The sequence below is a fragment of the Leopardus geoffroyi genome, chromosome B4 (assembly GCF_018350155.1).
Source record: "Leopardus geoffroyi isolate Oge1 chromosome B4, O.geoffroyi_Oge1_pat1.0, whole genome shotgun sequence".
NCBI lineage: Eukaryota > Metazoa > Chordata > Mammalia > Carnivora > Felidae > Leopardus > Leopardus geoffroyi.
In genome coordinates this window covers 116,210,385-116,236,061 of record NC_059341.1, presented here as the reverse complement: position 1 = coordinate 116,236,061, position 25,677 = coordinate 116,210,385, and the positions used below count along the sequence as shown (strand labels likewise).

General features: G+C 42.3%; 1 protein-coding gene across 2 annotated transcripts in view; it reads right to left on the bottom strand.

Moving 5' to 3' along the window:
- Positions 1–25,677, bottom strand: part of PLXNC1 (plexin C1) — a 152,040-nt gene that overhangs the window by 63,117 nt on the left and 63,246 nt on the right. The window contains exons 6-10 of one of the 2 annotated variants that reach the window (XM_045467017.1): positions 18,654–18,807; positions 15,072–15,159; positions 12,825–12,927; positions 12,582–12,683; positions 1,415–1,554 (exon numbers count right to left, since the gene is read on the bottom strand). In XM_045467017.1, the coding sequence (XP_045322973.1) occupies positions 1,415–1,554; positions 12,582–12,683; positions 12,825–12,927; positions 15,072–15,159; positions 18,654–18,807 (587 nt within the window). Of the gene's footprint in view, positions 1–1,414; positions 1,558–12,581; positions 12,684–12,824; positions 12,928–15,071; positions 15,160–18,653; positions 18,808–25,677 lie in introns of both variants that reach the window. The other variant, XM_045467016.1, reaches the window with a different exon arrangement.

Sequence of the window (25,677 nt, the reverse complement as noted above, 5' to 3'; positions counted from 1 at the left end):
ACTCAGATATAGGATTAACTGGGTATTATGTTTACTGCTTGTGAACTTGGGTTCACCACTCTGATGTGGTTACTGAAATGCTACATGCGGAAAGGTCTCTGAGTCGTTTAATTGAATAACTGCGGTATCTCAAGACACATTCGGAATTGAAATGAGAGCATAAAGAGTCAAAAATAGGGAAACGCTCTGAAAACCGGCTTATTTGCCAGTGAAGGTGATTGCCTTTCAGTGAACACACAGGTGTCTAACTTCACAGATTTCAACACAAAATGAAAGATTTGCGCAGGAAGGTATTTAGCCAGGATCAACGGTACCAAAACACCTATGCCGCATAGATACAGCCGCTAATGTGTGCTTGATAATTCTGGTAAGTGGCAAAACAGAGTGGAGCTACCAATGAACAGCTTTCTCCATCAAGATGACAGACATCCTAAATTTACTGTTAGGAGGGGAAGAGGATGGCAGTTATATGCAGCAAATGAATTAAAACAGAAAATTCAGTAAATAAGTGTGGCAGATTAAAATGCTGTGCAAATCTGTTTTAGTAGTTAAAACCCAAAACACCATGCTTCGGCAGATTGTCTTTGATGCATTCCCATGATGAGAATGAGCCCAGTATTCTACTTCATATAAACTGCAATGTCTTGTAACTTCAAATCAACCCAAACTTACAAAAGCTAGCAAGCAGAAAACTCAAATTATCTGTTGTGTTATTATTATTACATCTCTTTTGGGGGTAAGATTTGCACAAGGGTGTCAGTGAGACGTGGAAATTTTTTTTTCTCTCTCCAGGTTTCGTTGAAAGGACAAGTTAGGGGGGAAAGAAGTCATAGAAATAATGATGGTCAAATGGTACACTGACCAGATATCTGTGTTGGGGTGTTTGGTCTTTTTTTTTTTTTTAAACTACTAATATATGTTCCATTTAGTTATTAGTTGAGCCTGAGACCAATCCAGTAAAGAGAAGGCTACAAGGAATAATAGAACATGCCAGATCGTTTCTTTTTTCAGCTTTGGGTAATACATCGGAAGAGCTGTCATAGTTTTCCATCAGATTCCTAAGTATGCAACTATTTTTCTAAGTGCATCAGCTTCAAGATGATGTCTGTTACTCAAAATACTTGATTCTGGTAATGGAAATGAATCAAGACCTCAAAGAGGCAACATCCTGAAATTAGTGGGTCCTGAGGCTTTGGGGGCTTAGAGGAGACAGATTTTCTCACAGTTAGCTTCCAAAGTGGTGTTTAAATTATTCTACTTATTAAAATTATGTGATAACAAATATGTAGATGAACTGCCCACTTTGGCACGTGGCAATACTTTGAAAAGATTATAATCACAATGATACTCTTTTGGCATAAGTGAAAGCTTTTTACTATATTACCAAGGATAAATTACTATGATTTCAACTCACACGTCCTTATCACAAGTACTGGTTCCTTTCAGGATCATTGTAATGTTGGATGCCTGGCTAAAGTTTGCTCCCGTGACGATCACGTTACTTTTCCCTAAAGTCGATATTTTCCGTGGCTCGATGGACTTAATGTAGAAGACCTGTTGGAAATAAAGATGAACACACAAGATCAAAGCAAAGAAGTGGCATTGTTCCAAAAAATCTGTTTACGCGCTGCAGTTTGAAGAAATCACTGGGAAATTACGACATTTTGCAAACACAAGCAGACAGTGTTTAATGAAATCAATGAATTCAAGGAAGAGTGCTGAAGATTCATGTCTCTCAACATGCGACAGCATGAGGTCAAACCAATTAGTCTTTGTCTCACAAGACAGTTGAAAATACAGTTGAAGAGTCTGACATTCTGTCTGAAGAGTGAGATCTCACTGGTGTCTCAAAAATGCTCACGGCCTCTGGAGGCTCACAATATAACAAAATGAAGAAAAAGACAAGGAATCCGCTGATGATAGGCCAACAAGAGTTATCATTAAGCTGGAAGAAATGTTATTCTGGATAAATTTAATTCCCAAGAAAGCAGTGTCTATTTTTTTTTTCAGTCCCCCCCCACCCCTTAGCCTATTTGAATCAAGGGGTATACTGCAGGGGAAAACCTCCAGAAATCAACTTGTTCAGTCACCTAATACCAAGTACTTGGATGCCAAACCACTGTGGTCAACAGTTTCCTCTCCACGGCACCCATTATAACCTTTATCAGGCCTTTCTTTATCACGAAAATTTCCCATGCGATAACCTGCTCCCTGAGGCCCCATATCATGTAGACTTTTGCACCTTACTTCTTTACTTGCAAAGCCTGATTAAATTCTCCTTAAAAAGAGTGGGGGGGGGGCGGGTTATTTGCTGGTAGGAATCACTTTCCTTTCAAAGACAAGACAATCGTGATTTCTTTCACTTTTCTTCTCCAGATGTCACCATCTCTCATTTTGATCATTCTGTTATTCTTTGTACAGACCACTCCCCAGCACATCTGTATTCTTCTATAATATGGTGACTAAAACAGGACAGAAAAATTCTCTCCGGCCAATATAAAATACAGATCTTCAGCACCAGTGCATTTCATACTCACACTCTTGACATTTGAAAACAACCCCCAAGTCCAGAGACGCATAATCACGTGAAATCTGGCTAAGCCACAGATGCCAACTGTAGCCACGTAGAGGCTAAAATCTAGGAGGAAGCCACTTATGGCACTGGGAGAGCATCAGTTGTGCCCAAAGCCTGTCTACCGCCTGCTTCTTGAAGCAGCCTCATATTCTCTGCTCCTTCATATGTGTAATGCTCATCATGATGGACTTGCCGGGCTGTTTGGGCTGCCCCTTCTGCTGCGAGGGATGTTTTATTCTGTTCCTCGGCAAACACACGTGCTATATGGTAGAGCGGTCACCATCGCTCATTATCACTATGGATTGGTTCTGCAGGTTGAGGTAAATTCATCGTTAATGTCATCACAGCCATGATGTAAGGTGACAGAGAATTGATTTCGGTGGCAGAATTTATTTTAATCACTTAGTAGAGGACTTTAGTCCCATATTTATAGAATCATGAAGGGTCTGAAAGGGTCACTTTAATTATTCTGTTATACTTGACTGCCTTTTATGGGGGAAATTATCTGCACGAGTGGTACTTGGAATGGGGGGATTAGCAAAGACTTCAAGATAAATCCCTTGCAAATGTCAAGTGTGTGCTATATAGCAGAAGGCTTACTCTTCGCTCTGACATGGTGACAGCTAAGTGAACAAGTATTTATTGAACACGTACAGGGTCCCTAGAATAGTGCTAGTGCTAGGTGTTTGCCTGTAGCAAGCCAAATCCAGTCCATCGCCTGCCTTCGGATGGCCCGTGAAAAAAATGTCAAAGAAGTAATAATGTTCCATGACATGTGAGAATACATGAATTCTGATATTAGTGTCCACAAAGAAAGTTTTTCTGGATCACAGCCACACCTGTTCATTTACGTACTGCCTGCGGCTGCGTTCGCACTACAGGGACAGAATAGTTGTGGCAGGGACCGCGGGGCTCCCAAAGCCTAAACCATTCACTGTCTGGCTCTTTGTAGAAAAACATGTGCCAACCCTTGCACAGTACAAGTCCACTGCCCTTCTTAAGGAGGCAAGATGGGACTGTGTTTCGTTTTGTTTTCTGTGAATCCCAACGAAGACTCACATACACATCCAAGTCGGCCGAGAGCCCCACGTTTCTTTCCGGACAGCCCTTCTGGATTCCTGTGTTTATACTGTGATATCTCCTCAAGCAAGATGTTCGAACACCCCCAAGTAAGTGCTACTTCTCTATTCTCAGGAGAGGATAAAAAGAGCCTTATAACTAATGTAAAAAATATTTTCAGGGGGTTATATTTTGCTCCTTAAATGGTTCTGTAAACACCAACAGAAGACCCACCACGTTGCCTTATTAACTTCTTATTTCTCCCTGAGTAGAGACAGCCCTGCTACTTCAAAAGGATTTTATTTTTAAACCTTATTGTTTAGAGAAGTTTCCATTGGCTGTCTACGATGAAATCCAGCCCGGTCTGTCCCTTGAAAGCCGATGCTTCCAGTCTATTTGCAAAGAGGGTCCGATTAGTTGTCCTTTGTTTGCTTGGAGAACCTCTCTTAATGTTAATAAGTGAGTTAAAGAGCCACCAAGAGGACCTCATCAAATCAACTGTGCAGGTGTACAAGGAAAAAAACAAAACGAGAGGGTAGCTATATGGCTGTCCTATATGGCTGCAACAATTCTTAGAAATATAACATTTTCTATTTTTACTACTAAAGGTTTTTGAAAATCCTCTACAGACAAAAGGCAAAGAATGATCTCCCGACAAATGTTTCACACACTTACTGTAGATCTATTCTGTATTTTAATCAAGAGTTAATTTCACAGCCTGGCGTGAAGCAGCGGGCCCAGGAGCTGACACGTAGAAGGGGTTAATTTAAAAACATAATCCAGTTTGATCCGAAAAGACACTTCCTGAAAGCCTTACAGTGAGATCCTGCCCTCATCTTAGGTCCAAGAATTTCCATATGTCAAATCAAAATGCCTCTGACAGCAACCTTCACAACCTGTGTTGTCCAGCGATTAACCTCAGAATAGTCTACTTCCTGTCAGCTACATTTTAAAGACATAAGAGTTATTTCTAAATGGCTGCCCAATTGTAAATTATTTAATAAGGTCCTACGAACCTGGTCGCTCATGAGTTTAGATCACTCTCTATTTTGTATATGAGAGCACATTAGAAACTGGTTAATTCGGTGATTACAGAATACTCGGCTATTTTTATTTTTTTAAAACAAAGTCATTCTAAGATATTGGAACCAGCACAACCACTAAGAAATAGTTATTTCTGAGTAGGTCTAAGAGGATTGCTTCTGACAGTAAGAGTACTTTTTTTGTGAAGTCTGACGTCAACACAATTCAAATTACCATGACATTAATGGAGAAAATACTGCTATGATTGAAAAGAATATGGGAAAGAGGTGCATTAGGAAGGCTCAGTTTATTAAGACCAAATTGTACCCTATTAATCTGTTTAAAAAAAAAAATCTGAATATAGCAAAGCTCTCTGTAGGCCTGGACCTGAATCGACATTCAGTAAAACGTCTCTCAGAGTTTCACTGGTGAAATTAGTTCAAACAGGACCGCATAAAAAGTCCCATGGATTCAAAACCAGCTGGAAACCTGAAACCAAAGGACATTAGAGAGATGAAAGGTAGCACAACTAATTAAAGGAAAGTGTCCTGTAGGGCCCTACAGGGGTGAATATTTGGTTCGGAATTATTTAACATCTTTATTAATGACTGAGAAGGATGGAAGTAATGTATTCATGAAATGTATCAATTGAAAAGAGCAGTGACCGGCAGCGGCGATGGGCAAAGTATAAAAGGAGGTGAGACATGGAAAGAAAATCCAACGCCACCAAAGAAAAATTAGAGCACTAGATAGAACAACATGGTCCTCCGTCTGCTTTGCTCGGCCCCCAGGTGAACGCTCCTTCATGGGGTCCCCAGTAGAGGCCCCAGGAAACTTGGGGCGTAACCTCCAGTTGGTCCCAGGAAGGACCAAGGGTCAGAACGGCAATGAGATGGCCCTTGTGAAGGTCCTGTGCTGAGAGATCAAGGCTCATTTCTCTGACCCGGGGACCCTGAGGTGGGGCCGCCAAGGCCACCCCACAAAGGCGTCACTCTTGGCCACTGAACTTTTTGAATGTGGCAACGCAGAACTGGGCTGGGTGACCGGGACTCCAAGACAGGTAACTCTTGGAGGCAACTCCCCCCCTCCACAGAGACCCCTGACTGCGAATTAGGCTCGGCCACTCCAAATCCACCCCTCTGCTGAGTTTCCAGTCAGCACGTGGTTCTTGCTGCTCCACTCTCCTGCGGGCCTCAGTTTCCCATCTTGAGCCTCTTCTCCTCTCCCCGTCCTGGAGAGGATACCGGCCTGGCCTGGGTCTGAATCCTCCACTCTGACCACACCCTGACCTCCCCTCCCCTCTGGAGGCTTCGATACTAATACACTGCCTTCATAGCCTGTCGCCCCACCCGTGTCGGCACCACCGATGCCAAGAGAAGCCAATGTTAGTTTTCTCCCTTCCAGATTGACCTTTTCCATCAATACGACATCATTTAATACTTGTTTATATTCAATTGAGGTCATACAATGGAGAGTAGTGGTTAAAGCCGGGGGCTCTGGAGTCAGACTGCCTGGGTTCAAATCTCTTGCCTATTATTTACTACCTACTTACCCTCTATAAGCCAACAGTTCTTCATCTATAAAATGGGAAAAAAATAGGTCCATTGTGAGGCTTACCGAAACAGATATTCTGAGCTCAGGATATAGCATCGGCTCAACAAATACAGGCCACCACTATTTAATTTAGTACGTTCTGGAACTCCTTCTTACATCTTCTTCTGATGTACATACACACTCAACTGCTTCATGAAAATGAATTTTCCTTCCTCCAAAATATTAGAAGTTCTACAGTGTAAGCTCCTTGAGGACACACATTGTGACCACCTGTCTAGCACATAGGTGATCAATAAACACATTTTATTAAAAAAAGGTTTTTTATGTTTTATTTATTTTTGAGTGAAAGCAAGAGACAGACAGAGAGAGAGACAGAGCTCGAGCGGAGAAGGGGCAGAGAGAGAGGGAGACACAGAATCGGAAGCAGGCTCCAGGCTCTGAGCTGTCAGCACAGAGCCCCATGTGGGGCTCGAACTCCCGAGCTGTGAGATCGTGACCTGAGCCGAAGTCGGACGCTCAACCGACTGAACCACCCAGGTGCCCCCCAACAACCACATTTTAAACGCAAGGGGACGTGAACAATTCCAAGTGAATCCCACAGCGCCTCGCACGTGCTACGCCCATAGAAGCTACTCCACAAGGTCTATATTAAACTTAATTTCACTTTTAGAGGCAAGGTCTCTGCAAGAGTCAGTGTGGATTACCTGTGAGAAATTAAAACTCACATTCAGAGGTGGAGGAGGATAAGAAGAGGTGGTGCAAGGAAGAAAAAGTAAGAACCACGTGAACGTAAATCCCCCAAGAGCAGGAGACGTGGCTTCGTAGGGCATATTTCCACCCTAGAGAGACAAGCACTCTGCAAGGAATAACACATATTACAGCCACACCGTATCATCGATCTTCACATCCTTTCTCTGAGAACAGGAAAGAGAGGGCAGCCACCTCTTCTCACAGCAGGTGGAGGCACCAGATAGAAGACTGTTTAAGAAAAGGAAGGAAAAGAGGTGAGTGCAGGGCGACAGGGCCAACCGTCTGAGACAGACCAGCCTTCAGAGCTGAAAATACTTCTCATCCAAAGGGCAAACCCAGGGTTTTGAGTTCATTTCCCTCTTTTGGTGGTACCTTTCCTTAATGCAGCCCCTCCCAATAAATGACAGCACATATGGGTAGGTCAGGTGAAGAGACTGAGGATACGGTCATGACACTGTGAGGGCAGCAGGCCCAAACCGTGATCGCACCAGGAACCCCATGTCCTAAATACTGTGTCCTTGGACAAGCAAATGCATACATTAAAAGACAAATGTCTCAAGTAGCATCCTACTGCTGCTGAAGAACAAAACCAAAACTCCTATGCCTGGTGTGGAAGACCCCAGAGATTCAGGCCACGGGGTCTTTTAGGTCTTGTGTCCCACAGGTTCCTGCATCCTTCTGTTCCAGGCAATTCAATTACGTGGGGTCTCCTATAATAGACGCCCTGGAATTTTCTGGCAACCCACTATACTTTTGCCTATGCTGGCCCTCTGCTTAGAACACCCACTCCTCTGTTTTCATGTGTCTCGTCCCTCAACGGTTGGCTGAAATGCCATCTCTGTCTATCAATCCATCCATCAATCAAAGCCCTAACCAACCACACTGATTAAGTGTTTTTAGCTGCCAGGCATTGGGCTTAAATAAACAGGAATGACTAAGACAAGTCTGCAGGCACAGAGAGCCTCTCCGGGTTTGTGTACTTTCTGGTACTTCTCCTACGTTAGTACTTTTTTTTATCTTATATTCTTACTTGTGTACTTATGTATAAGATTCTTGAGATTGACAGAGACACATGTGTTTGATTCGTCTGTGTCCTCCTCTTTGTACCCGTGAAGCTCAATATAATGGTGTCCACTGGGTGTTCAATACACATGTGTAGCAAGAGCCAATCCCAGCTCAGCATCGTGAAGCCTAAGGTCGTGTCTGCACCATTCACATCTCCTGTCTCCAGTGCCTGGCAAACAGGAAGCACTCGATACATAGGTGACGTGGGAAGATGCATTGAGAGAAAGTTCTCAGTGGCTTCTCTGCTAGGAAGAGTGTTCAGCACTTCATTTGAGGCCAACACAAGACCCGAACTGGAAACGCAGATTTACATATCCACGTGACAAGGAACGACACTGGTGTGTGCCAGAGCGTGAGAAATCCCTCCTGCGATCAATACTACTCCATTCCCTATTAACCCAAATCGAGAAGATTCTGTTCAAAGCCACATGTTAAAAAAAAAAAAAACATTCCAGGATCAACAAAATACCTTTCTCCAAAGAAAGAAGGGTCATTCACACAGCAGCACTAAAGACATTGCCTGGGCTTTTGGTTATTTTCAGCCAGTTCCTTTAACCACATGGTGTCAAAGGTCAAAAGGAATGGGGAGACACAATGCAGGAAACCAGGATGCAGTGACTTTTTTTATAACATAAAAGAAATTTTAAAAGTCATTGCCTGGATCACCACTCAGCAATAAAAAGGAACACACTATTGACCCATAAAAGAACTTGGATGAATTTCCAGAGAATTATGTTGCGTTAAAAAGGCCAATCCCAAAAGGACTCATTTTGGATGATTCCATTTAAATAGACTCCTTGAAATGATAAAATTATAGAAACAGAGAACAGATTAGTAGATGCCAGGGATCAGAAAGGGGGAGTGGGAGGGAGGAGGGAAGGGAGTGTGGTGATAGAGCTGTTCTGTCCCTTGACTGTTGTCACTGTCAATATCCTGGTTGTGATATTGTGTTATGGGTTTTGCAAGATGTTACTGTTGGGGGAAAGTGGGCAAAAGATATCGAGGGTGTCTCTTGTTTTCATACAAGTACATGTGAATCTACAATTCCCTCAAAATAAAAAGTTTAATTTTTTCCCAAAGAGTCTTAAAAAAGAAAAGTTGGAAGACTCACACTTTCCGGTTTCAAAACTTATTACAAAGCTACAGTAATCAAAACAGTGTGACACGGGCATAAAGACAGACCCACAGACTAGTGGAACAGAACAGAGAGCCCAGAAGGAAACCCTTGCATATCTGGCCAGATGGTTTTTGATAAGGGAGCCAAGACCATTAAATAGGAAAAGGACAGTCTTTTCAACAAATGGTGTTGGGAGAACTGGATATCCACATGGGAAAGAATGAAGTTGGACCTTTACCTTATGCCATATATGAAAATTAACTCAAAATGGATCAAACACCTAAATGTAAGAATTAAAACTATATAACTCTTGGGGCTCCTGGGTGGCCCAGTTGGTTGATTGTCCAGATCTGGGTTTTGGCTCAGCTTGTGATCTCATGGTTGGTGGGATCAAACCCCACGTTGGACTCTGCACTGGGCATGGAGTCTGCTTGAGATTCTCTCTCCCTCTGTCTCTGCACCTCCCCTGCCCTTTCTTTCTCAAAATAAATAAACATCAAAAAAACCCCACCAAAAACCTATAAAACTCTTAGAAGAAAATATGGGAGAAAAGCTTCATGACAATGGATTTGGCAAGGGTTTCTTGGATGGGACACCGAAAGCACAGATTAAAAAAAGAGAGAGAGATAAACTGGACTTCATCAAAATTAAGAACTTCTGTGCATCAAAGGATACTATCAACAGAGTGAAAAGGCAACCTATGGAATGGGAGAAAATATTTGCAAGTCATGTGTCTGACAAGATGTTGATATCCAGAATATATAAAGAACTCCTATAACTCAATAACAACAACAAAAAACAAACACCTGATTAAAAAATGGGCAAAGGACCTGAATAGACGTTTCTCCAAAGAAGATACACAGATGGCCAACAAGCACATTATAAGATGCTCAACATCACGAATCTTTAGGGAATACAAATCAAAACCACAATGAAATACCACCTTATAGGGGCGCCTGGGTGGCGCAGTCGGTTAAGCGTCCGACCTCAGCCAGGTCACGATCTCGCGGTCCGTGAGTTCGAGCCCCGCGTCAGGCTCTGGGCTGATGGCTCGGAGCCTGGAGCCTGTTTCCGATTCTGTGTCTCCCTCTCTCTCTGCCCCTCCCCCGTTCATGCTCTGTCTCTCTCTGTCCCAAAAATAAATAAACGTTGAAAAAAAAATTTTTTTAAAAAGAAATACCACCTTATATCCACTTACAAGGGCTACCATTAAAACAACAACAACAACAGTAACACAAAAATAACAAGAGCTGAGAGGATTTGGAGAAATTGGAATGCTTGCACACTGTTGGTGGGACTCTAAAATGGCAGACTACTATGAAAAACTACATGGCATTCCCCTCCAAAATTAAAAATAGAATTACCTTATGATTCAGCAATTCCCCTTTTGGATATATACCCAGAAGAATTGAAAACAGCCTTCAAGAGATATTTGTACACCTATGTTTATTGCAGCATTATTTACAATAGCCAAAAGATAGAGGCAACCCAAGAGTCCATCCACAGATGAATGGAAAAGCAAAATGTACTATATACACACAGTGGAATATTTTTCAGCCTTAAAAATAAGGAAATTCTGACCCATGCTGATATGGATGAACCTGGAGGACATTATGTTAAATGAAATAAGCCAATGACCAAAAGAAAAATCCTGTATGATTCTACTTACATGAAGTCCCTAGTGTAATCAAATTCATAGAGAGAGGAAGTAGAATGGTGGTTGCCAGGGGCTGGGGGTGGGGGAAGAGAAAACGGGAAGTTATTTTTTAATGGCTATGAGGTTTCAGTTTTGCAAGATGAAATATGTTCTGGGGATGGTTGGTGGTGATGGTCGCACAACTGTGTGAAGGCATTTAACACGACTGAGCTGTACGCTTAAAAGTGGCAAAGATGGGGGGCGCCTGGGTGGCTTGGTCGGTTAAGCGTCCGACTTCGGCTCAGGTCATGATCTCGCGGTCCATGAGTTCAAGCCCCGCGTCGGGCTCTGTGCTGACAGCTCAGAGCCTGGAGCCTCCTTCAGATTCTGTGTCTCCCTCTCTCTCTGCTCCTCCCTGTTCATGCTCTGTCTTTCTCTGTCTCAAAAATAAATAAACGTCAAAAAAAAAAAAAAAAAAGGTGGCAAAGATGTAAACTGTGTTAGGTGTGCTTTACTAAAATCGAAAAAAAAAAAACCAACTAAAATGACAACAAAGGATAAATTTAATTTTTTAAAAAAGCCACCGCCTCCTTGATCCAAATACCTGTCACTATGCCTTTGTTTTATAAGCCAATGGTAAGAGAAGAGAAGCCCATCCCTTAATAAAACCTCAAAGACTTTTCAAATCTGGAGATATTGGCACACCGAGCCTTTCTAATGCCTTTAATTAACTTCATAATCCATCATGATTCACGTTCCCTCTGCCTGTTAGTTATTCACCTAAAGTTACCATCAACTTTTCGGTAGCCATGAAAAATGTGCTACTTATCTATATTGGCACTTGACCTTAAATAACAGCAAATGGATACATCGAAGCCATAGATTAGTCATGAAATAGAAAACCAAGCCTTTTTTAGAAAAAGAAGTGTTGTTTTTAATTTGTCTGCTCCTGCTAGACCTCCCGATTAATAAGATCGAGAACTTACCCTTTCTTGTTTGTCACCACATAGCTCATGCTCAATTAACTTCTGTCAACTCACTGAAGCCAGTCATTCTAAGCATGGCCACTATTTTCTGCCCAGAAACGTTTACATGGTCATGTCCTTTTTTTCCCAAACATGTCTGTTGGTGGAACCTGGTGATTTACTATGATGAAAATAAGAGGAATTTCCAAGGAAATTTCATGGAAAATATCTTTCCATGAAAAAAATTCAGGGGGAAATGGGGGGAGATGTGGGTGTGTGTATATATGTATGTACATATGGATGTATGGATATATATATATGGTTGACACATACATATATATGTATACACACACATATGGCAACAACTCTTTGTTTTGGCACTATTAACAAATAGTGGGTTAGATCATCTCCATAACGTAAAGATGGGCAATCTGAATGAGGCTAGTTTGTATACATAGACTCCCCTCACCCCACATAACCCCCAGGAATACAATTGTAATACGTGGTTCGAATCGAAGTCGCCTCAGTGCTATGTGTTATATGCTTCCTTCTAACTCCTCCTGAGTGAGCCACAAAGTCACCTTTAAAATTTCACTCCTCCTGGAACAATATCATTTTTCATAATTATAGAATTTTAATTTCTTTTATGTGAGTGTGCAGCCTTTGATGTATGGAGCCAATTAAGGGAAACGTGGTTAAAAATCAAAAGTAGAAAAGGGAATTTTTGTAGAAAGTCAAACAGGGAATTTTTAAAAGGAACCCAGAGCAGCGAGGAGTTGTTATTGTCATCTAAAGGGGATTTTTTCCCCCACGATCAGCACAAAACTAGGGTCTGACCTGCAAGCCCGGGTTGGCTCTACTACTCCTATTCTCGGTGAATCTTCCTCCTCCCGCAGTCTTGGATGGTGCCCGTTTCTCAACAGCAACTTGACAGTGTTCCTGAAATGAAGAATATCCCTTCAACATCCAAACAGATGGGAAATTTAGAGTTCGAGACAAACACAAAAGACAGACTGGGACTGGGCGGCCACAAACACTTATTTCTGGTTCAACCTTGTAATACCAAAAATGGCACTTTACCTGGTTTGTCTTGTAATCAGATGGGTCACAAGCTGTGAAGGGGTGAATACACTTTCTCTCACTTTTACACCAAGCACAGTCAGTTCCAATACACGCTGGGCATCTGGCAACACGGAAAACCAACTTAATTCCAAATCTTTAGGAAAAGGTTCATGCCCTAGAATTTCCCTCCGTGATGCAGGGTGCAAGCATTTAAAAGAAGAAAGAAGAAACAAAAAATCCCTGGACAGGGTAGGATGAACCCAGGGGAGGGAGGACCGTCCTTTGAGGATAGAGCATCGACTTTGTGCCCTGCTCTGGGCAGCCCTCAGGGCTGATGGACTGTCGTGACACCTTTGGGGGTGTTGCCATGGAAACCTGAAGCCAGGGTCACCCGCTGTGCTGGTGGATAACAGGAACCCACTGGCTCTGTTTCTGAATCCAGTTCTGCTATTTGTCTGCCCTCAGGTAAGTTTCCCCTCTGGAGACTCACCTTCCCCGCCCTGCCCTCACTCACTAGAGCTGTAACTAACACCCCCACTGCCTGGAAGGTGCGAGACCAAAAGTGTCACCTGGCAAGCGGAGGGAATGGGGTGCCAGTGTTTGCTTTTTAACCAAATTAAGGAAGAACTGTGTCTACTCATCAAATAACCTATCATGTGAGGATAACAGTAGAGGACTTGAAAAGCATGTTGTAGGAAAATCAGAGTCGAAGGAACAATAAAAACAGACTCTGAGGTTGGTCTGGAAACACAGCCATGGGAGGCCAGGGGAAGACCTGGCCTGGGACAGTGAGAGGGCCAGTGTAGGGAGAGGAGACACCATTCATATTTCAAAGATTCTTCAAGAAATGTCAAAGCATTCGGAGCTTCTGACCTATAGAAACTGCAGACTCATTGGAGTGTTTATCCAGGCACCTAAGTGAGCTAGAAGCAGGCTTGTGATTTGCATTCCCATCGCGGCCCCTTAGGTGCGAGTATACTAAGTGTAATGTACTAAGTGTTGTACTAAGGGACCAGGTACTCAAGGAAAGGGCACACTCACCCTCTGGGGAGCTGTGGGTCTGAGGTCTGGTTCTTAATTACCTAACTGTGGGCCCCAGAGCAAGTCATTTCCTTCCGCCTGGCCTCTACCCTGGGGATGGGGGACCCGCTTTACGTTTCAACTCTCTTTGAACTATACATTTTTCTTTTGTTAACTCTCCCCCTCTTTTCCTATTTTCACAGACTTCTGAGGCTTTCTGTATCAAGTTTGCTCCCCCCCACCCCCGCTATATTCATTCAGTTTATTCGTTAGAAACAACTGAACTCAGTCCCTCTTTCAGAGTACCCCAGGGTAAAGATGAGGTCCAGAGGCCCCTGTTTGGATAGCTGTAGAGTGGCCCTCCAACCCAGTTTTGAGTCTGAGTTCATTTTCCCCACGGCAACAGTGGTTCCCAGGCCAAAAGAAACATTCAATACCCACATAGTTGGTCAATCAAACCACTGAACGAGCTATAGAATCACTAATAACACGGCTTCCCGTTGTTTCCATGGGAACCTCCATCCCACCTTTCGACTGGAAAATCATGCATCTGAGAAACACATTTCCTCCCTGTCTTGTCTCTGCTTGAGAAGCAAGGAGTGAGGCGTGGCCCTAAATCAGGGGAGGCACACAGCCCAACAGGGCAAAAGGTGGCACAAAAAAGTGGGGGAACAGAGCTAACATGTTCTTTTTAATTTTAAATGTTTTATTTATTTTTGAGAGAGAGCGAGCGAGGGGGGAAGGGACAGAGATCATGACTCGACCGAAGTTAGATGCTCAATGGACTGAGCCACCCAGGTGCCCCAAACATGTTCTTTCGATGAAAGAGAGTTCATCTTGACCTTCTCCTTGATGATTTCCCTGGTCTCATGCTCACACCCTCTCCCCTGACTCAAATTCCCAAAGCCATTCGGCTCAGGGGGGAACATAGCACCCCTTCTGCTGTATTTTCTTCAGAGTGCCTGTCCGTCTGGGGAAAACGCATTTCCCTGTCGGTAGCAACACTTAAGCACAGTTGTTTGCTCCTTAGCTGCTTCACCTTACTTATTAGGGCTTGAACGAGCCGGCTTATTAGCTCAGGGGCCCTCCGATCTCCCCCTTGTATCTCCCATCAGGCCATGCTCCAAAAGGCACTTTAGAAAGTTCTATTCCGCAAAAGAGTTCTTTAGGAAATGGAGGCGTAATAGAGCATATAAATAAATTAAAACCAATGAGAGAATACTTAAATTTCAAATAAAATCTTACTCTCTGAATGATGAGCAGTTGGTAAAGTTGAATCTTTTTGATAAATGCCAAGAACCGGAGGAGAACGTCACGTTGACAGCTAAAACATCTGGGGCAAAGGGGGAAAAAAAATGTCAATTATGGTGGCGTCCCACTATCGTCAAGCAAAGCTGTAAATGCAAAAAATAAATATTTTTGCCTCCTTTGCATAGAGGGTGGGGGGGGGGTGCCAGCTGTTTGCTAACATTTCAATCAGTATGTGGTTCCTTCCCGTGGGCCATTCACGTCAGGCAGCCCAAGCGCACAGCACAAGCCTCCAAACAGACCCGGGCCCACCTTCTGTTCCAAGCCTCCCACGGATAATCACTAGGAAAAAGCCATTTTACAGCCCATTTACATCTCATACTCTCCCCGGGATCACTATCTCAGCTTGCAATTGGCCACAGCATAAGAATAAAACAAGTCACCAAGCAAGAACTGCCTAGAACACGATAACCAGAAATGTTAGAGAGCAAATCCTATACCTTCAGCAAAATCCACGCTACCAACCTTTGCCTAACAAACCCTAAGCGTGGTTCCCATGGGCTGGGATCCATGATCCGCTTGGAGTCAACTGTCACCAGATCAGCCATCAGAGTTGTCTTATTTGCTTTTGAAAACGTACTCATTGGCTAGAACACCCTCAAAAGCATAGAGAAACAAGAAAGATAAAAACCGTGCTGAATCAGCATTAGAGAAACGTCCTATTTCCTGTAGGTCTTTAACTTACATATTCTATCCAAGGTGGTTCCCAAACCCAGCTGTGTATCAGAATCACTTGAGAAATTGATGAAAATAGAGATTCCAGAGCCACGCTTCTAGAGGTTCTGACGTAACACACCTGGGGAGCACCTGGGACTGTGGTTGGCAATGTTCCCCATGACAGGAGCAGTAGACAGCCAGGTTTGGGTGCCGCAGCCTGGACAGCACCTCTCAAAGCCTACTGCGCCCAAGCACAGCGCTCAGTGAGGTTTTCACTGTCCTCCATTTTGGGACAATATCATCTTCCTTTTATGAGTTAATGGAGATCAAGGACGATACTTTAAAAATGAAGGCTTTCCTTGATAAAATAAGAAGTGGCCTAAGTTTGTTGGCATCCTTACTTTCCTTACTGAAATTTTATTAGTGTGCGATTCCCAAAGTCTGGGAAGATACTTCTCTACGGCAGTAAAATTCATGCTAAAAGCCAGGATGCCACATCGAATTCTGCTCACATTAAGTGATTACATGTGAAGTGTGATAACCCTCTGTTGTAAAGACAAGGAGGTTTGGAGGGTTGGCATGACCTCTCAGCAAGAGCATTTGCACAGCCACTTGTAAATGTTAGTAGAACGGACAGATGGACAGTAAGCCTGAGAGACTCCCAGCGAAAATACGTTCCAGTGTTCAATGATGAACACCAGGAAAAGTTGTAATTTTCTTCGTGTCAGCTACGCACAAAACACTACTGGGAAATATCAGAAGGAAACTAATATATTTGATCTCTGCTCTGGTAGCATTTACAGTTATTCAGGAAGACACAGAATGAATTAGGTGAAAAAAAAAAAAAAAAACCCAACAATGATAGGACAGACAAGGAAACATCCCGTGAGAGTGGTCTGAGTTCCATGCAGCACCTGGCTACCAAGATGGGGGCGACTGTGGGGACCTCAGAGGGTGCCAGAAATACCCTGGATTTTCATGAAGGAGGTGACATTCCCTCCCATGTTTCAAAGCAGAAGGGCAATAGGATTTGATGAAAGGGGTGAGGGCAGAGACAGAGGTTTGGCAATGACCACTGACCGGCTGAGCGCAAGAGGTGGGAAGTGAGTTTGTTTGCCGGCTCAGAACATGCAAGGCATTCAAACAAAAGGGCAGGCGAAGGTCGAGTGCGACGGATGGAGGCCCTAAAAGCAACCAACTTAGCTTTACCAGGTGATCTCCGATACTTGGAAAGCAGATTTTACACATGAGCAAGAGCTGCATTTTAATGAGCAAAATTAACTAGAAGCGTATCACAAAGGCTGCACAGTGTAAACAAAGAAAAGTGGAGAATTGGAGTCATTTTCCAAGCAATTCAATCCCAAACCAGCACCATGAGCCCAGTGGCTGAGATTTGTAAGCTTGGGTCTCTGGTCTGGCACACTAAACTCCCTTTGGAGGGATTGGGGATTAACTAAGTGACACCAGCTCTCCTCTCCACTGTGACGTTCACCCATTTTAGGAGACCTGCACCAATAATGTGACCTTACTTCTAGTGTGTCTTGCCCACAGGGATTCATGAATCCTCAGTGTGTCCACTTTAGCCCCCCACCATCTCTGGAATCTACCAATTTCTCTACACCCCCGCTTGAGTCTGTGCCAGCTCTCACTGTCACCCTCACCCGGATCACTGCAACAGCTTTTCTTCTACCTGCTTTTTCAGAACCCTCTCCTTCCCTCCTCCAGCCATCCTCCACTTTGGCCATTCAACAAAAATTTATTGATTATAAATGATTAATTTGTGCCAGACGCTCTAAACCTTCTTTGCTATCCATTTTCATTTAATTTTTTAAATTTTTTTTTTTTTTGAGAGAGAGAGAGAGAGAGAGATCGAGCACACAAGCAGGGGAGGGGCAGAGAGAGAGGGAGACAGAGAATCCCAAGCAGGCTCCACCCTCTGAGCACAGAGCCCAACAGAGGGCTCAATCTCCCAAACCATAAGATCATAACCTGAGCCAAAATCAAGAGCTGGACACTTAACCAATTGAGCCATCCAGGCGCCCTGGTATCCATTTTCTATCACTCTGCTCTCTACCTCTCCCTAGCCCCATTTGCCTTAACCATATAGAGCCTCTTTTGGCTCCTCAAACAAAGCCTTTTCTCTCTTTCTAACCATCACACGAGTTGGTCTCTGCCTGGAATACTCTTCCCCCCTATCCTTTGGCTCAACTCTACTCATCTTCCAGGAAGCTTTCCTTGTCCCCTCAGCGACCCTCCAGGTTCAGTTAGGTGCCCTTTTCCTGTGCTTCCCATGGTTCTGTACGTCCCCTGCATTTACACACTACACTGTAATGAGCCCTTTGTCTGTCTTTACTCCAATAGGCTACAAATACTGTGAGTAAGGGCCATGTCTATCTTGTTTGGTCACTGTATCCCTGGCACCTAGCACAGTGCCCGGCGCATCGTAGATATTCAATAAATACTTCCTTTCTGCATGAATGCAATCATCTTAAGATGATAGAACATTGGTTGTTCTCTTTTCTCATCTCACCAAGGGCATTCCCAGCCTCTCAGATCTCTGAATTATCTGAACCATTTGGGTAGGGTCAGTCCAATGGTCTCCAGCTTCTCCACTCTCCTATCCAGCATACCCTGCTCTGTCATTCTCCAGTCACACGTCAGAGTGGGATCCTGGAATCATGGGATGAGGTAGGGCAGAGGTGAGCAAAACCGAGGGGAGAGCAGGAGGTAAGCAGACAGCAAGTCTAAAGGGTGGGAATATATAAATCCCCTGACATTCAACTTGCTTCCTGGGCAATCTGAACTCAGGAGGTTCTCTTGCCTTCCTCCCTTTCAAACAAAAAAAGAGCAGAGTCCACTTACCTTTGTAGGTTGCTCTGGTGGGCATGTTGCAGGTACAGACCCTGCCCGGCGGACTTCTACCCCTGCAGAGCTCCCTGCCCGTGTCCAAGTTCTTCACCACGCACTTCCACTCCGACCGTCTCGGAGGGAGGCTTCCGACCACAGTCACTGTAGTCTGTGTGGGGAAGAAGATAATTCAGGAACCACGTCATTGTTCTTGCTCCCTCTCCATCCATCCTAGAGCTTCAAGTGAACTCGCCCTCTGACATGCCAGAGAAAGAGAATCTCTCAGTGGATGTAAAGAAAGAGACGCTTTATCGACTATTTGATTTGCCCTTTAGTGAATCACATATTCATATTCTTGGACCACTTTTTAGCTCTGTGTATATTTTTCTTATCATTTTTAAGAGCTCTCTGTATAGTATAAGATATTAGTCCTTATCTGTCTTATTTCTGACACATGTTTTCTCCTAATCTACTGTTTGTCTTGCAACTTGTATGGTGTGGTATCTTTTACTCCACATGACATGTTTTTATGTAATCAAACAGAGTTTTTGTCTTGGTTATAAAGTTATTCTCAAATTTTAGCTTGTAGACAAATACGAAATTGTTTCGCCATCTTTGTTTTGTTTGTTAAACTTATATATGTAATCTATCTGGAATTTATTTTTGTACATAGTAGGAGGTAAGGGTCCAAACTTTATTTTCATCCAGATGGTTAATCAGCTATGTCATAACCATTTACTTTAAAAAATACCTTCCTTTTCCCACTGAACTGAAATACCACTTTTGTCATATATTAAATTACCCTATATCTGGAATCTATTTCTGAATTCTGCTCTGTTTCAACTATCTATTGATTTACTTCTATTACAATGTCAAGCTTTTACTACTGTGACTTTAAATATATTTAACATCAGAAAAGGCAAACCTTTACTTATTTAGCTTTAATTTCCCAATTTCCTTAGCATCTCCTAGACATTATTCTTCCACAGAAACTTTAAGATTATTTTATTCAAATGGGGTGAGGAGCTTATGAGTTTAACTGGAATTGTACTAACCATATGCATCAATTTCGGGAGGTCTTATGTATTTGTGGTATTAAGTAGTCCCATCCAAACACATGATTTTTTGTTTTTTTAATTTGCTTCTGTTTGGTCCAGGGTTTATTTAAGAGAATATCTTGATTTCCCAGGGACTAAGTTACATTTTTCATTTCTTTATTTCTTCCTGGTAATGTTACTATAGTTAAAGAAGGTGATCTACGAAATCTACTTTTATTTTATTTTTATTTTAAAAAAAATTTTTTAATGTTTATTTATTTTTGAGACAGAGAGAGACAGAGCATGAACAGGGGAGGGTCAGAGAGAGAGGGAGACACAGAATCTGAAACAGGCTCTGGGCTCCGAGCTGTCAGCACAGAGCCCGACGCGGGGCTCGAACTCACGGAACGCGAGATCATGACCTGGGCTGAAGTCGGACGCTCAACCGACTGAGCCACCCAGGCGCTCCCGAAATCTACTTTTAACACTAAGGTTTTATTTGTGATCAAACATATGATTAAAGTTTTGGGGCGGGAGGCTGTGTGTGTGTGCACACAAATGGACACAAAAAGAAAATCTTGAAATTTCCCCTAAAGCAACCTTTTCCCAAATGAATTATCTAAAGAAACAAGGCAGCCAGTTCTCATGTTGAAACAGGAAAATCATCCCACCACAAGAAAGAAAATACTAATTACACGATGTGATAGAGGTGTTAATGTTATGGTGGTAATTATATGGCGATACATCAATGTATCAAACCAACCCGTTGTATATCTTAAACTTACACGATGTCGCATGCGATTATATTTCAGTTAAAAAAAAAAAAAGAAAATGAAGGTCAGAAAAAAAAGGAAATTAAAGGAACTAATAGGCCAACGGTGGACCCCTTTTGTGTCAGGTTCAGGAAAGGGATCTGGTGGAAAGGTGAGCTAGCTAAGCATTAGGAAGACGGGAGCAGAGGAATTGGAAACCCTACTGCCTACCATGAAGAGCTACACTTCCGGACAGCCTGGGAGATGTCCATCTTCTGTTATACTTCTGACCTTCACCCAGACTTTCCATACGGTCCGCTCAAACTCTGCTGTCTTGTCTTCAAATAAGCTTGCTATGTCTGTTTTAGTCCTGGGGTCACTGCCATCTTGCTATTTTCAAAACATTCTGTTTCTCAGCCATACAGTCTTGCTGGAGAAGGCAAGTTCTTATGAACCAGCTTCAACTGAACTAAAGCCCAACTACCTCTAGCAGACCTGAGCACAGGGACGAACCCCAATCCACTCCCACTAGCTCACCTGTAGCAAATGGCTGAGCTCTTATTCATGGTGCCTTCTTCAGCCCAGCATTTATATCCGCTCACACATCTTAGCATACGGTCACATCACCTACTATCCTATATACATATAGGCCTTAAATTCATTTAATTGCTCAAACACTACAACAGAATCAGAAATTTTTTTGAAATCAGTTTCTCACCAGATTTAAAATTTCACATTTCCTTCCAGTTCTCACATAGTTTTTAGGTAACAGTAATCATCGCCTTTATTTATTCCATATTTATCAAGCTCTTAACATGTGCTGAATGTTGCATGTGGTGTTGAATACTTTAGTGAACCAAACAGCTATAGTCCCTGCCCTCAAAGAGCTTACAGTCTAGCAGAAATGTGGTTTCAGAAACCAGAGGGCCACAGGGTATGAAGAGATCATCAACAGACGATAGAAGCCCGGACCAAGATGGTACAGTGGAGACGGAAACCAATGACTGATTCAAGATATCCTTTAGAAGTCGCGTGGGGTGGGACTGGAATTAGAACATGTGGATAGGGAGGATTTTGGTTAGAAAAATGGAGGGAAGTACCCTGTACTGAAATGGAACACACAGAGGCAGGGGCAGACTTTGGGTGGAAAGTGTAAGCTTTCAATTTTGGATGTGTTTAGTTCAAGATACTTGTATAATGATGAAGAGGTATGTCAAGTTAGATATGGGCCTGAAGCTCAGAGGAGCAATCTGGGCTAAAGATAAAGGAGACAAGAACATAGAGATGATATATAAAGCCATGGGAATGGATAAAATTATCTACAATGTATGGAGCTAAAGACAGGAACAACCCAAATGGGGTCTGAACTCCAGTATTTAGAGTTAGGGAGAGAAGAAGCCAGCAAGGGAGGCTGAGGCATGGCTAGAGAGAAGGAAGAGAGCATGGATAGGGTATGCCGTGTGTGTGTGGGGGGGGGGGGGGCGGGGGGTGGTGGCAATGGAAGTGGGCATTTCAAGAACGCAGCCAACAGGCCAAGTAAGATGAGGACTTACAGCGACTACCGAATGGCTACAAGCAGTTCACTGGGGACCCCAGCAGGAACAGTCTCAGGGGAATATTGGGACAGAAGCCAGGTTGGAGTTGATCTTGAAAATAGCAAGTTTTTTCAAATGTAGTGAAAGAAGAGGATAATCAGGGAGGTGAAGGTATTTTTGTGTGAGTGCGGGTTCCAGGCAAGTACAGAGAAATAGCTGATGCCTTGGCTTAATAAAGCCAACTTGGGAATCCTTACCAGGCGGACAGCTCCTTCTCCAGAAAAGCTGGATAAAGAGGGAAGGAAGACACCAAGAGTCAGATGAGACAGAAAGTTTGAATGTCAATTAGCTAGTAACGTCCATGGGGCCAGAGAGCTCACTGCATTCTAGCAGGTTAACAGACCTTATTTTATTTAACCACTCCCCTTACTGCCAAAGAGATCGGTTCTTTCCAGGTTTCTCAGTCTACAAAAGCTACCGCAATGGCCTCTGCATTCTTTTGGTTTTCCTTCTTTCAAGTTACTTCTTCAGAATTTGAAGACTGGAATTAGTGCTTCAAGCAGAATGAATATACTTATGCCTTTGCAAACATCACAGCAAATTGCTCTCCAAAAAGGCTGTGCTAATTGGCATGGCCAACACTAGGTGTTAGCATATCTTATCATTTTAATTTGTATTTATTTGATAACTAGTGAAGTTGAACGTATTTCCTTAACTATGCCTAACTCCCTAAACCTCCTCTTGTGAGAATATATGCTTCTTTCTGCCTACTTTTTTGGTGTCTTGGAGTTTGTTTTTTTTTTTCTTAACTTCTCCTAGCTTTAATATCTTACAATTAATATTTTGCCTATTGCAAATGTTTTCCTGAAGTGTGTGCTTTAGTTATCTTTTTTACTGTATAGATTTTTTTTAAATGTCAAGTATATGAATATTTTTCTTTTGTTATTACATACTACATTGCTTCAGAGCTAAGAAAATTTTATTTCCAATTATCAGGTACTCCATTCTACTTTCTGGGTTTTTTTGTTTTGGCTTTTTATGTGGATTTCTTAGTTTAAATTTTACTTTTGTATCTAATGTAAAATGTGAATTATGTTTCCATATTTGAAGTCTGTTATTTTAGTGCCTTTTGGGAAAAGTTCTTTTATTTCCTCTTATTTTATGATACCTGATCTTTACAATTTTTACATTTATTTCTGAGCTTTCTTGTCTATTCCTAGGATCTCCAGTCCTTTTTTTTTTAAAGATTTTTTTTTTTTAATTAGAGAGAGAGAGCACACAAGAGCAGGGGGAAGGGGCGGGGGAGGGAGGTGGAGAGAGAGAGAGAAAGAAAGAGAGAGGGAGGGAGGGAGAATCTCAATCAGGATCCACGCTCAGCGCAGAGCCCAACATGGGTCTCGATCCCATGACCCTGGGATCATGACCTAAGCTGAAATCAAGAGTCAGACACTCAACCAATTGAGCCACCCAGGTGCCCCTGTATTCCTACTTTTAAACAGAATCATGGGTTGAGTTATTACTGCTATATATATGTTTATAATCATATGGAAATGGTCTAGCTTAAATAAATTTCTGTGTTTTCAAAAATACATTTTGGATATTCTTGACCAGTTCATATTATTTCAGTTGACTTTTATATTACTTTTAAGAAAAAGTCTATTCAAATCTTCACTGGGATTGCATGAAATCTAGAAACTAGGTTGAGGAAGAAATGACGTTTATGATAACTTCCTGCCCAGCAACATAGTATGTGTCTGGATATATTCAGGATGCTTGTCGTATCTTCCAAGAGAATGCTTTGTGTTTTTGTTTTATTTATGCTTATGTTTTTAATTGATGAACTTAATCATGAGTTATCAATAGCCTTGATAGACCACTGTCCCACTATCTAATTATTATTAGAAAGAATTGCTTAGGGGGCACCTGGGTGGCTCAGCTGGTTAAGTGCCTGACTCTTGATTTCAGCTCATGATCTCCTGGTTCGTGGGACTGAGCCCCACATCAGGCTCTGTGCTGACAGCGTGCAGCCTGCTTGGGATCCTCTCTCTTTCCCTCTCTCTCTCCCCCACTCATGAGCATACACACACTCTCTCTCTCAAACTGAATAAAAAAAAAAAAAAAAACGTTAAAAAAAAAAAGAAATTGAGGCAAGCTGTTGCATGGCCCAAATTGCTATTTTTTGGTAGTTGTCTTTAACATGTATCTCCTAGTAAAAGTGATTTTAAAATACAGGGTATATACCTCACTCTTTCAGTTGATGGCTGAGTATTTTGGTTGCTTTTAATGAATGAGACCTTTTATTAATGGACACTAACTCTTTTACCTCATGTACAGTAAAGTTATCGATAGTTGAATGTTTATCGAACATTTGGCACTTTTATTTTACTTTCGTTTGATTCATTTTAAAAGCTACTCTGTTTAGGTTTCAAAGCTACACAACCACGGAAGATGAGCACATGGTGATATTTTTTATCTGCTCCGGTCCCATAGTTATTTCCATTACTTGTTTCTTGTATTGCTGCACGAGACGCAACTTTGCACATGATGTTGGTTTTACCAGTGACAGTGGAACTCCTTGTTTTCGTTCTGCTTTGTAAAAGAATGTTTCCAGTGTCTCTCCTTTAGGAATCCTGCTGCTGGTGGGAAATGCTTGCATGTCTATATATTTTCTGTTTTTATTAGTACAAGCTGTTTTTACTGAATGTTAAAATCTCTTTATAGGTATACAAATAGTTTTACATAATGCAAAAATGGGATGTCATACGTGCTTGTTTGTGTTTGTGTATGTGAGAATTTCATTTTTTCCCCCCTACTTGTCTTGGCCTTCCCTCTCCACCACATCATCTGTCATGCCATCAGGAGAGCCCATGTTCACGACCTAGTAAGAATTCTTTTGTATTTTTCTCCATGCTCAAATAATCACATAGAGACATAAACATATATAGATTATGCTATATCAATAGCATATCATATATGCTATATACATCAATAGCATATATTAAGTTTGTGATCAATACAAGATCATGCTACACATACTTTTCTGCATCTTGCTGTTTTTGCTCAACAAAACCTCACGAAATCCCTCCAAGCCAACTGGAATTGCTCCAATTATTTCTTGTTAATGCCGATTCTGTAATGAGGATGAGGATATACAGTCTTCTAATTGTTTTGTGTAAAGAGACGATGCTTCTTGGAAGCAGGGGCTCTGCATTATATCGGGGTCTTTCTGTACTCAGAATGTTAGTAGAATGTTACAAAGGCCTATGATGGGCAGCTAGCAAACACTCTTTGACTTGAGCTATGGACTGACGTCTCTGTAGATAAGGATCGGGGTATTACTTAAATTAACAAAGGTCTGGGACTTTCATGTAAGTCACAGATGACTGTGACGATAGGACATATTTTGAAATAATATGACTAAGAGATGGCATCACACATCTTATCAACGTTATTAAAATAATCAGTCCAAAGTTGGTTTCAAAGACGAACTTTACTCAGATTACTAAATTCTTATCTCCTTTACCTTGAGAGTGATGGTAGCTGGAGAGCGAGGTAATGGTTGTGTGGGAAGGTTCTAGAGGGATTTGGGTAAACCATAGTGGGACTCGGGGTAGAGAAGAAAGCACTAGTGGTTGTTTGGGTGGTAAACATTTTTTTGTGATGTTCCAAACTAGGTAGAAATGGCGATTAAGTTATACCAGGGAACCCAAAGATA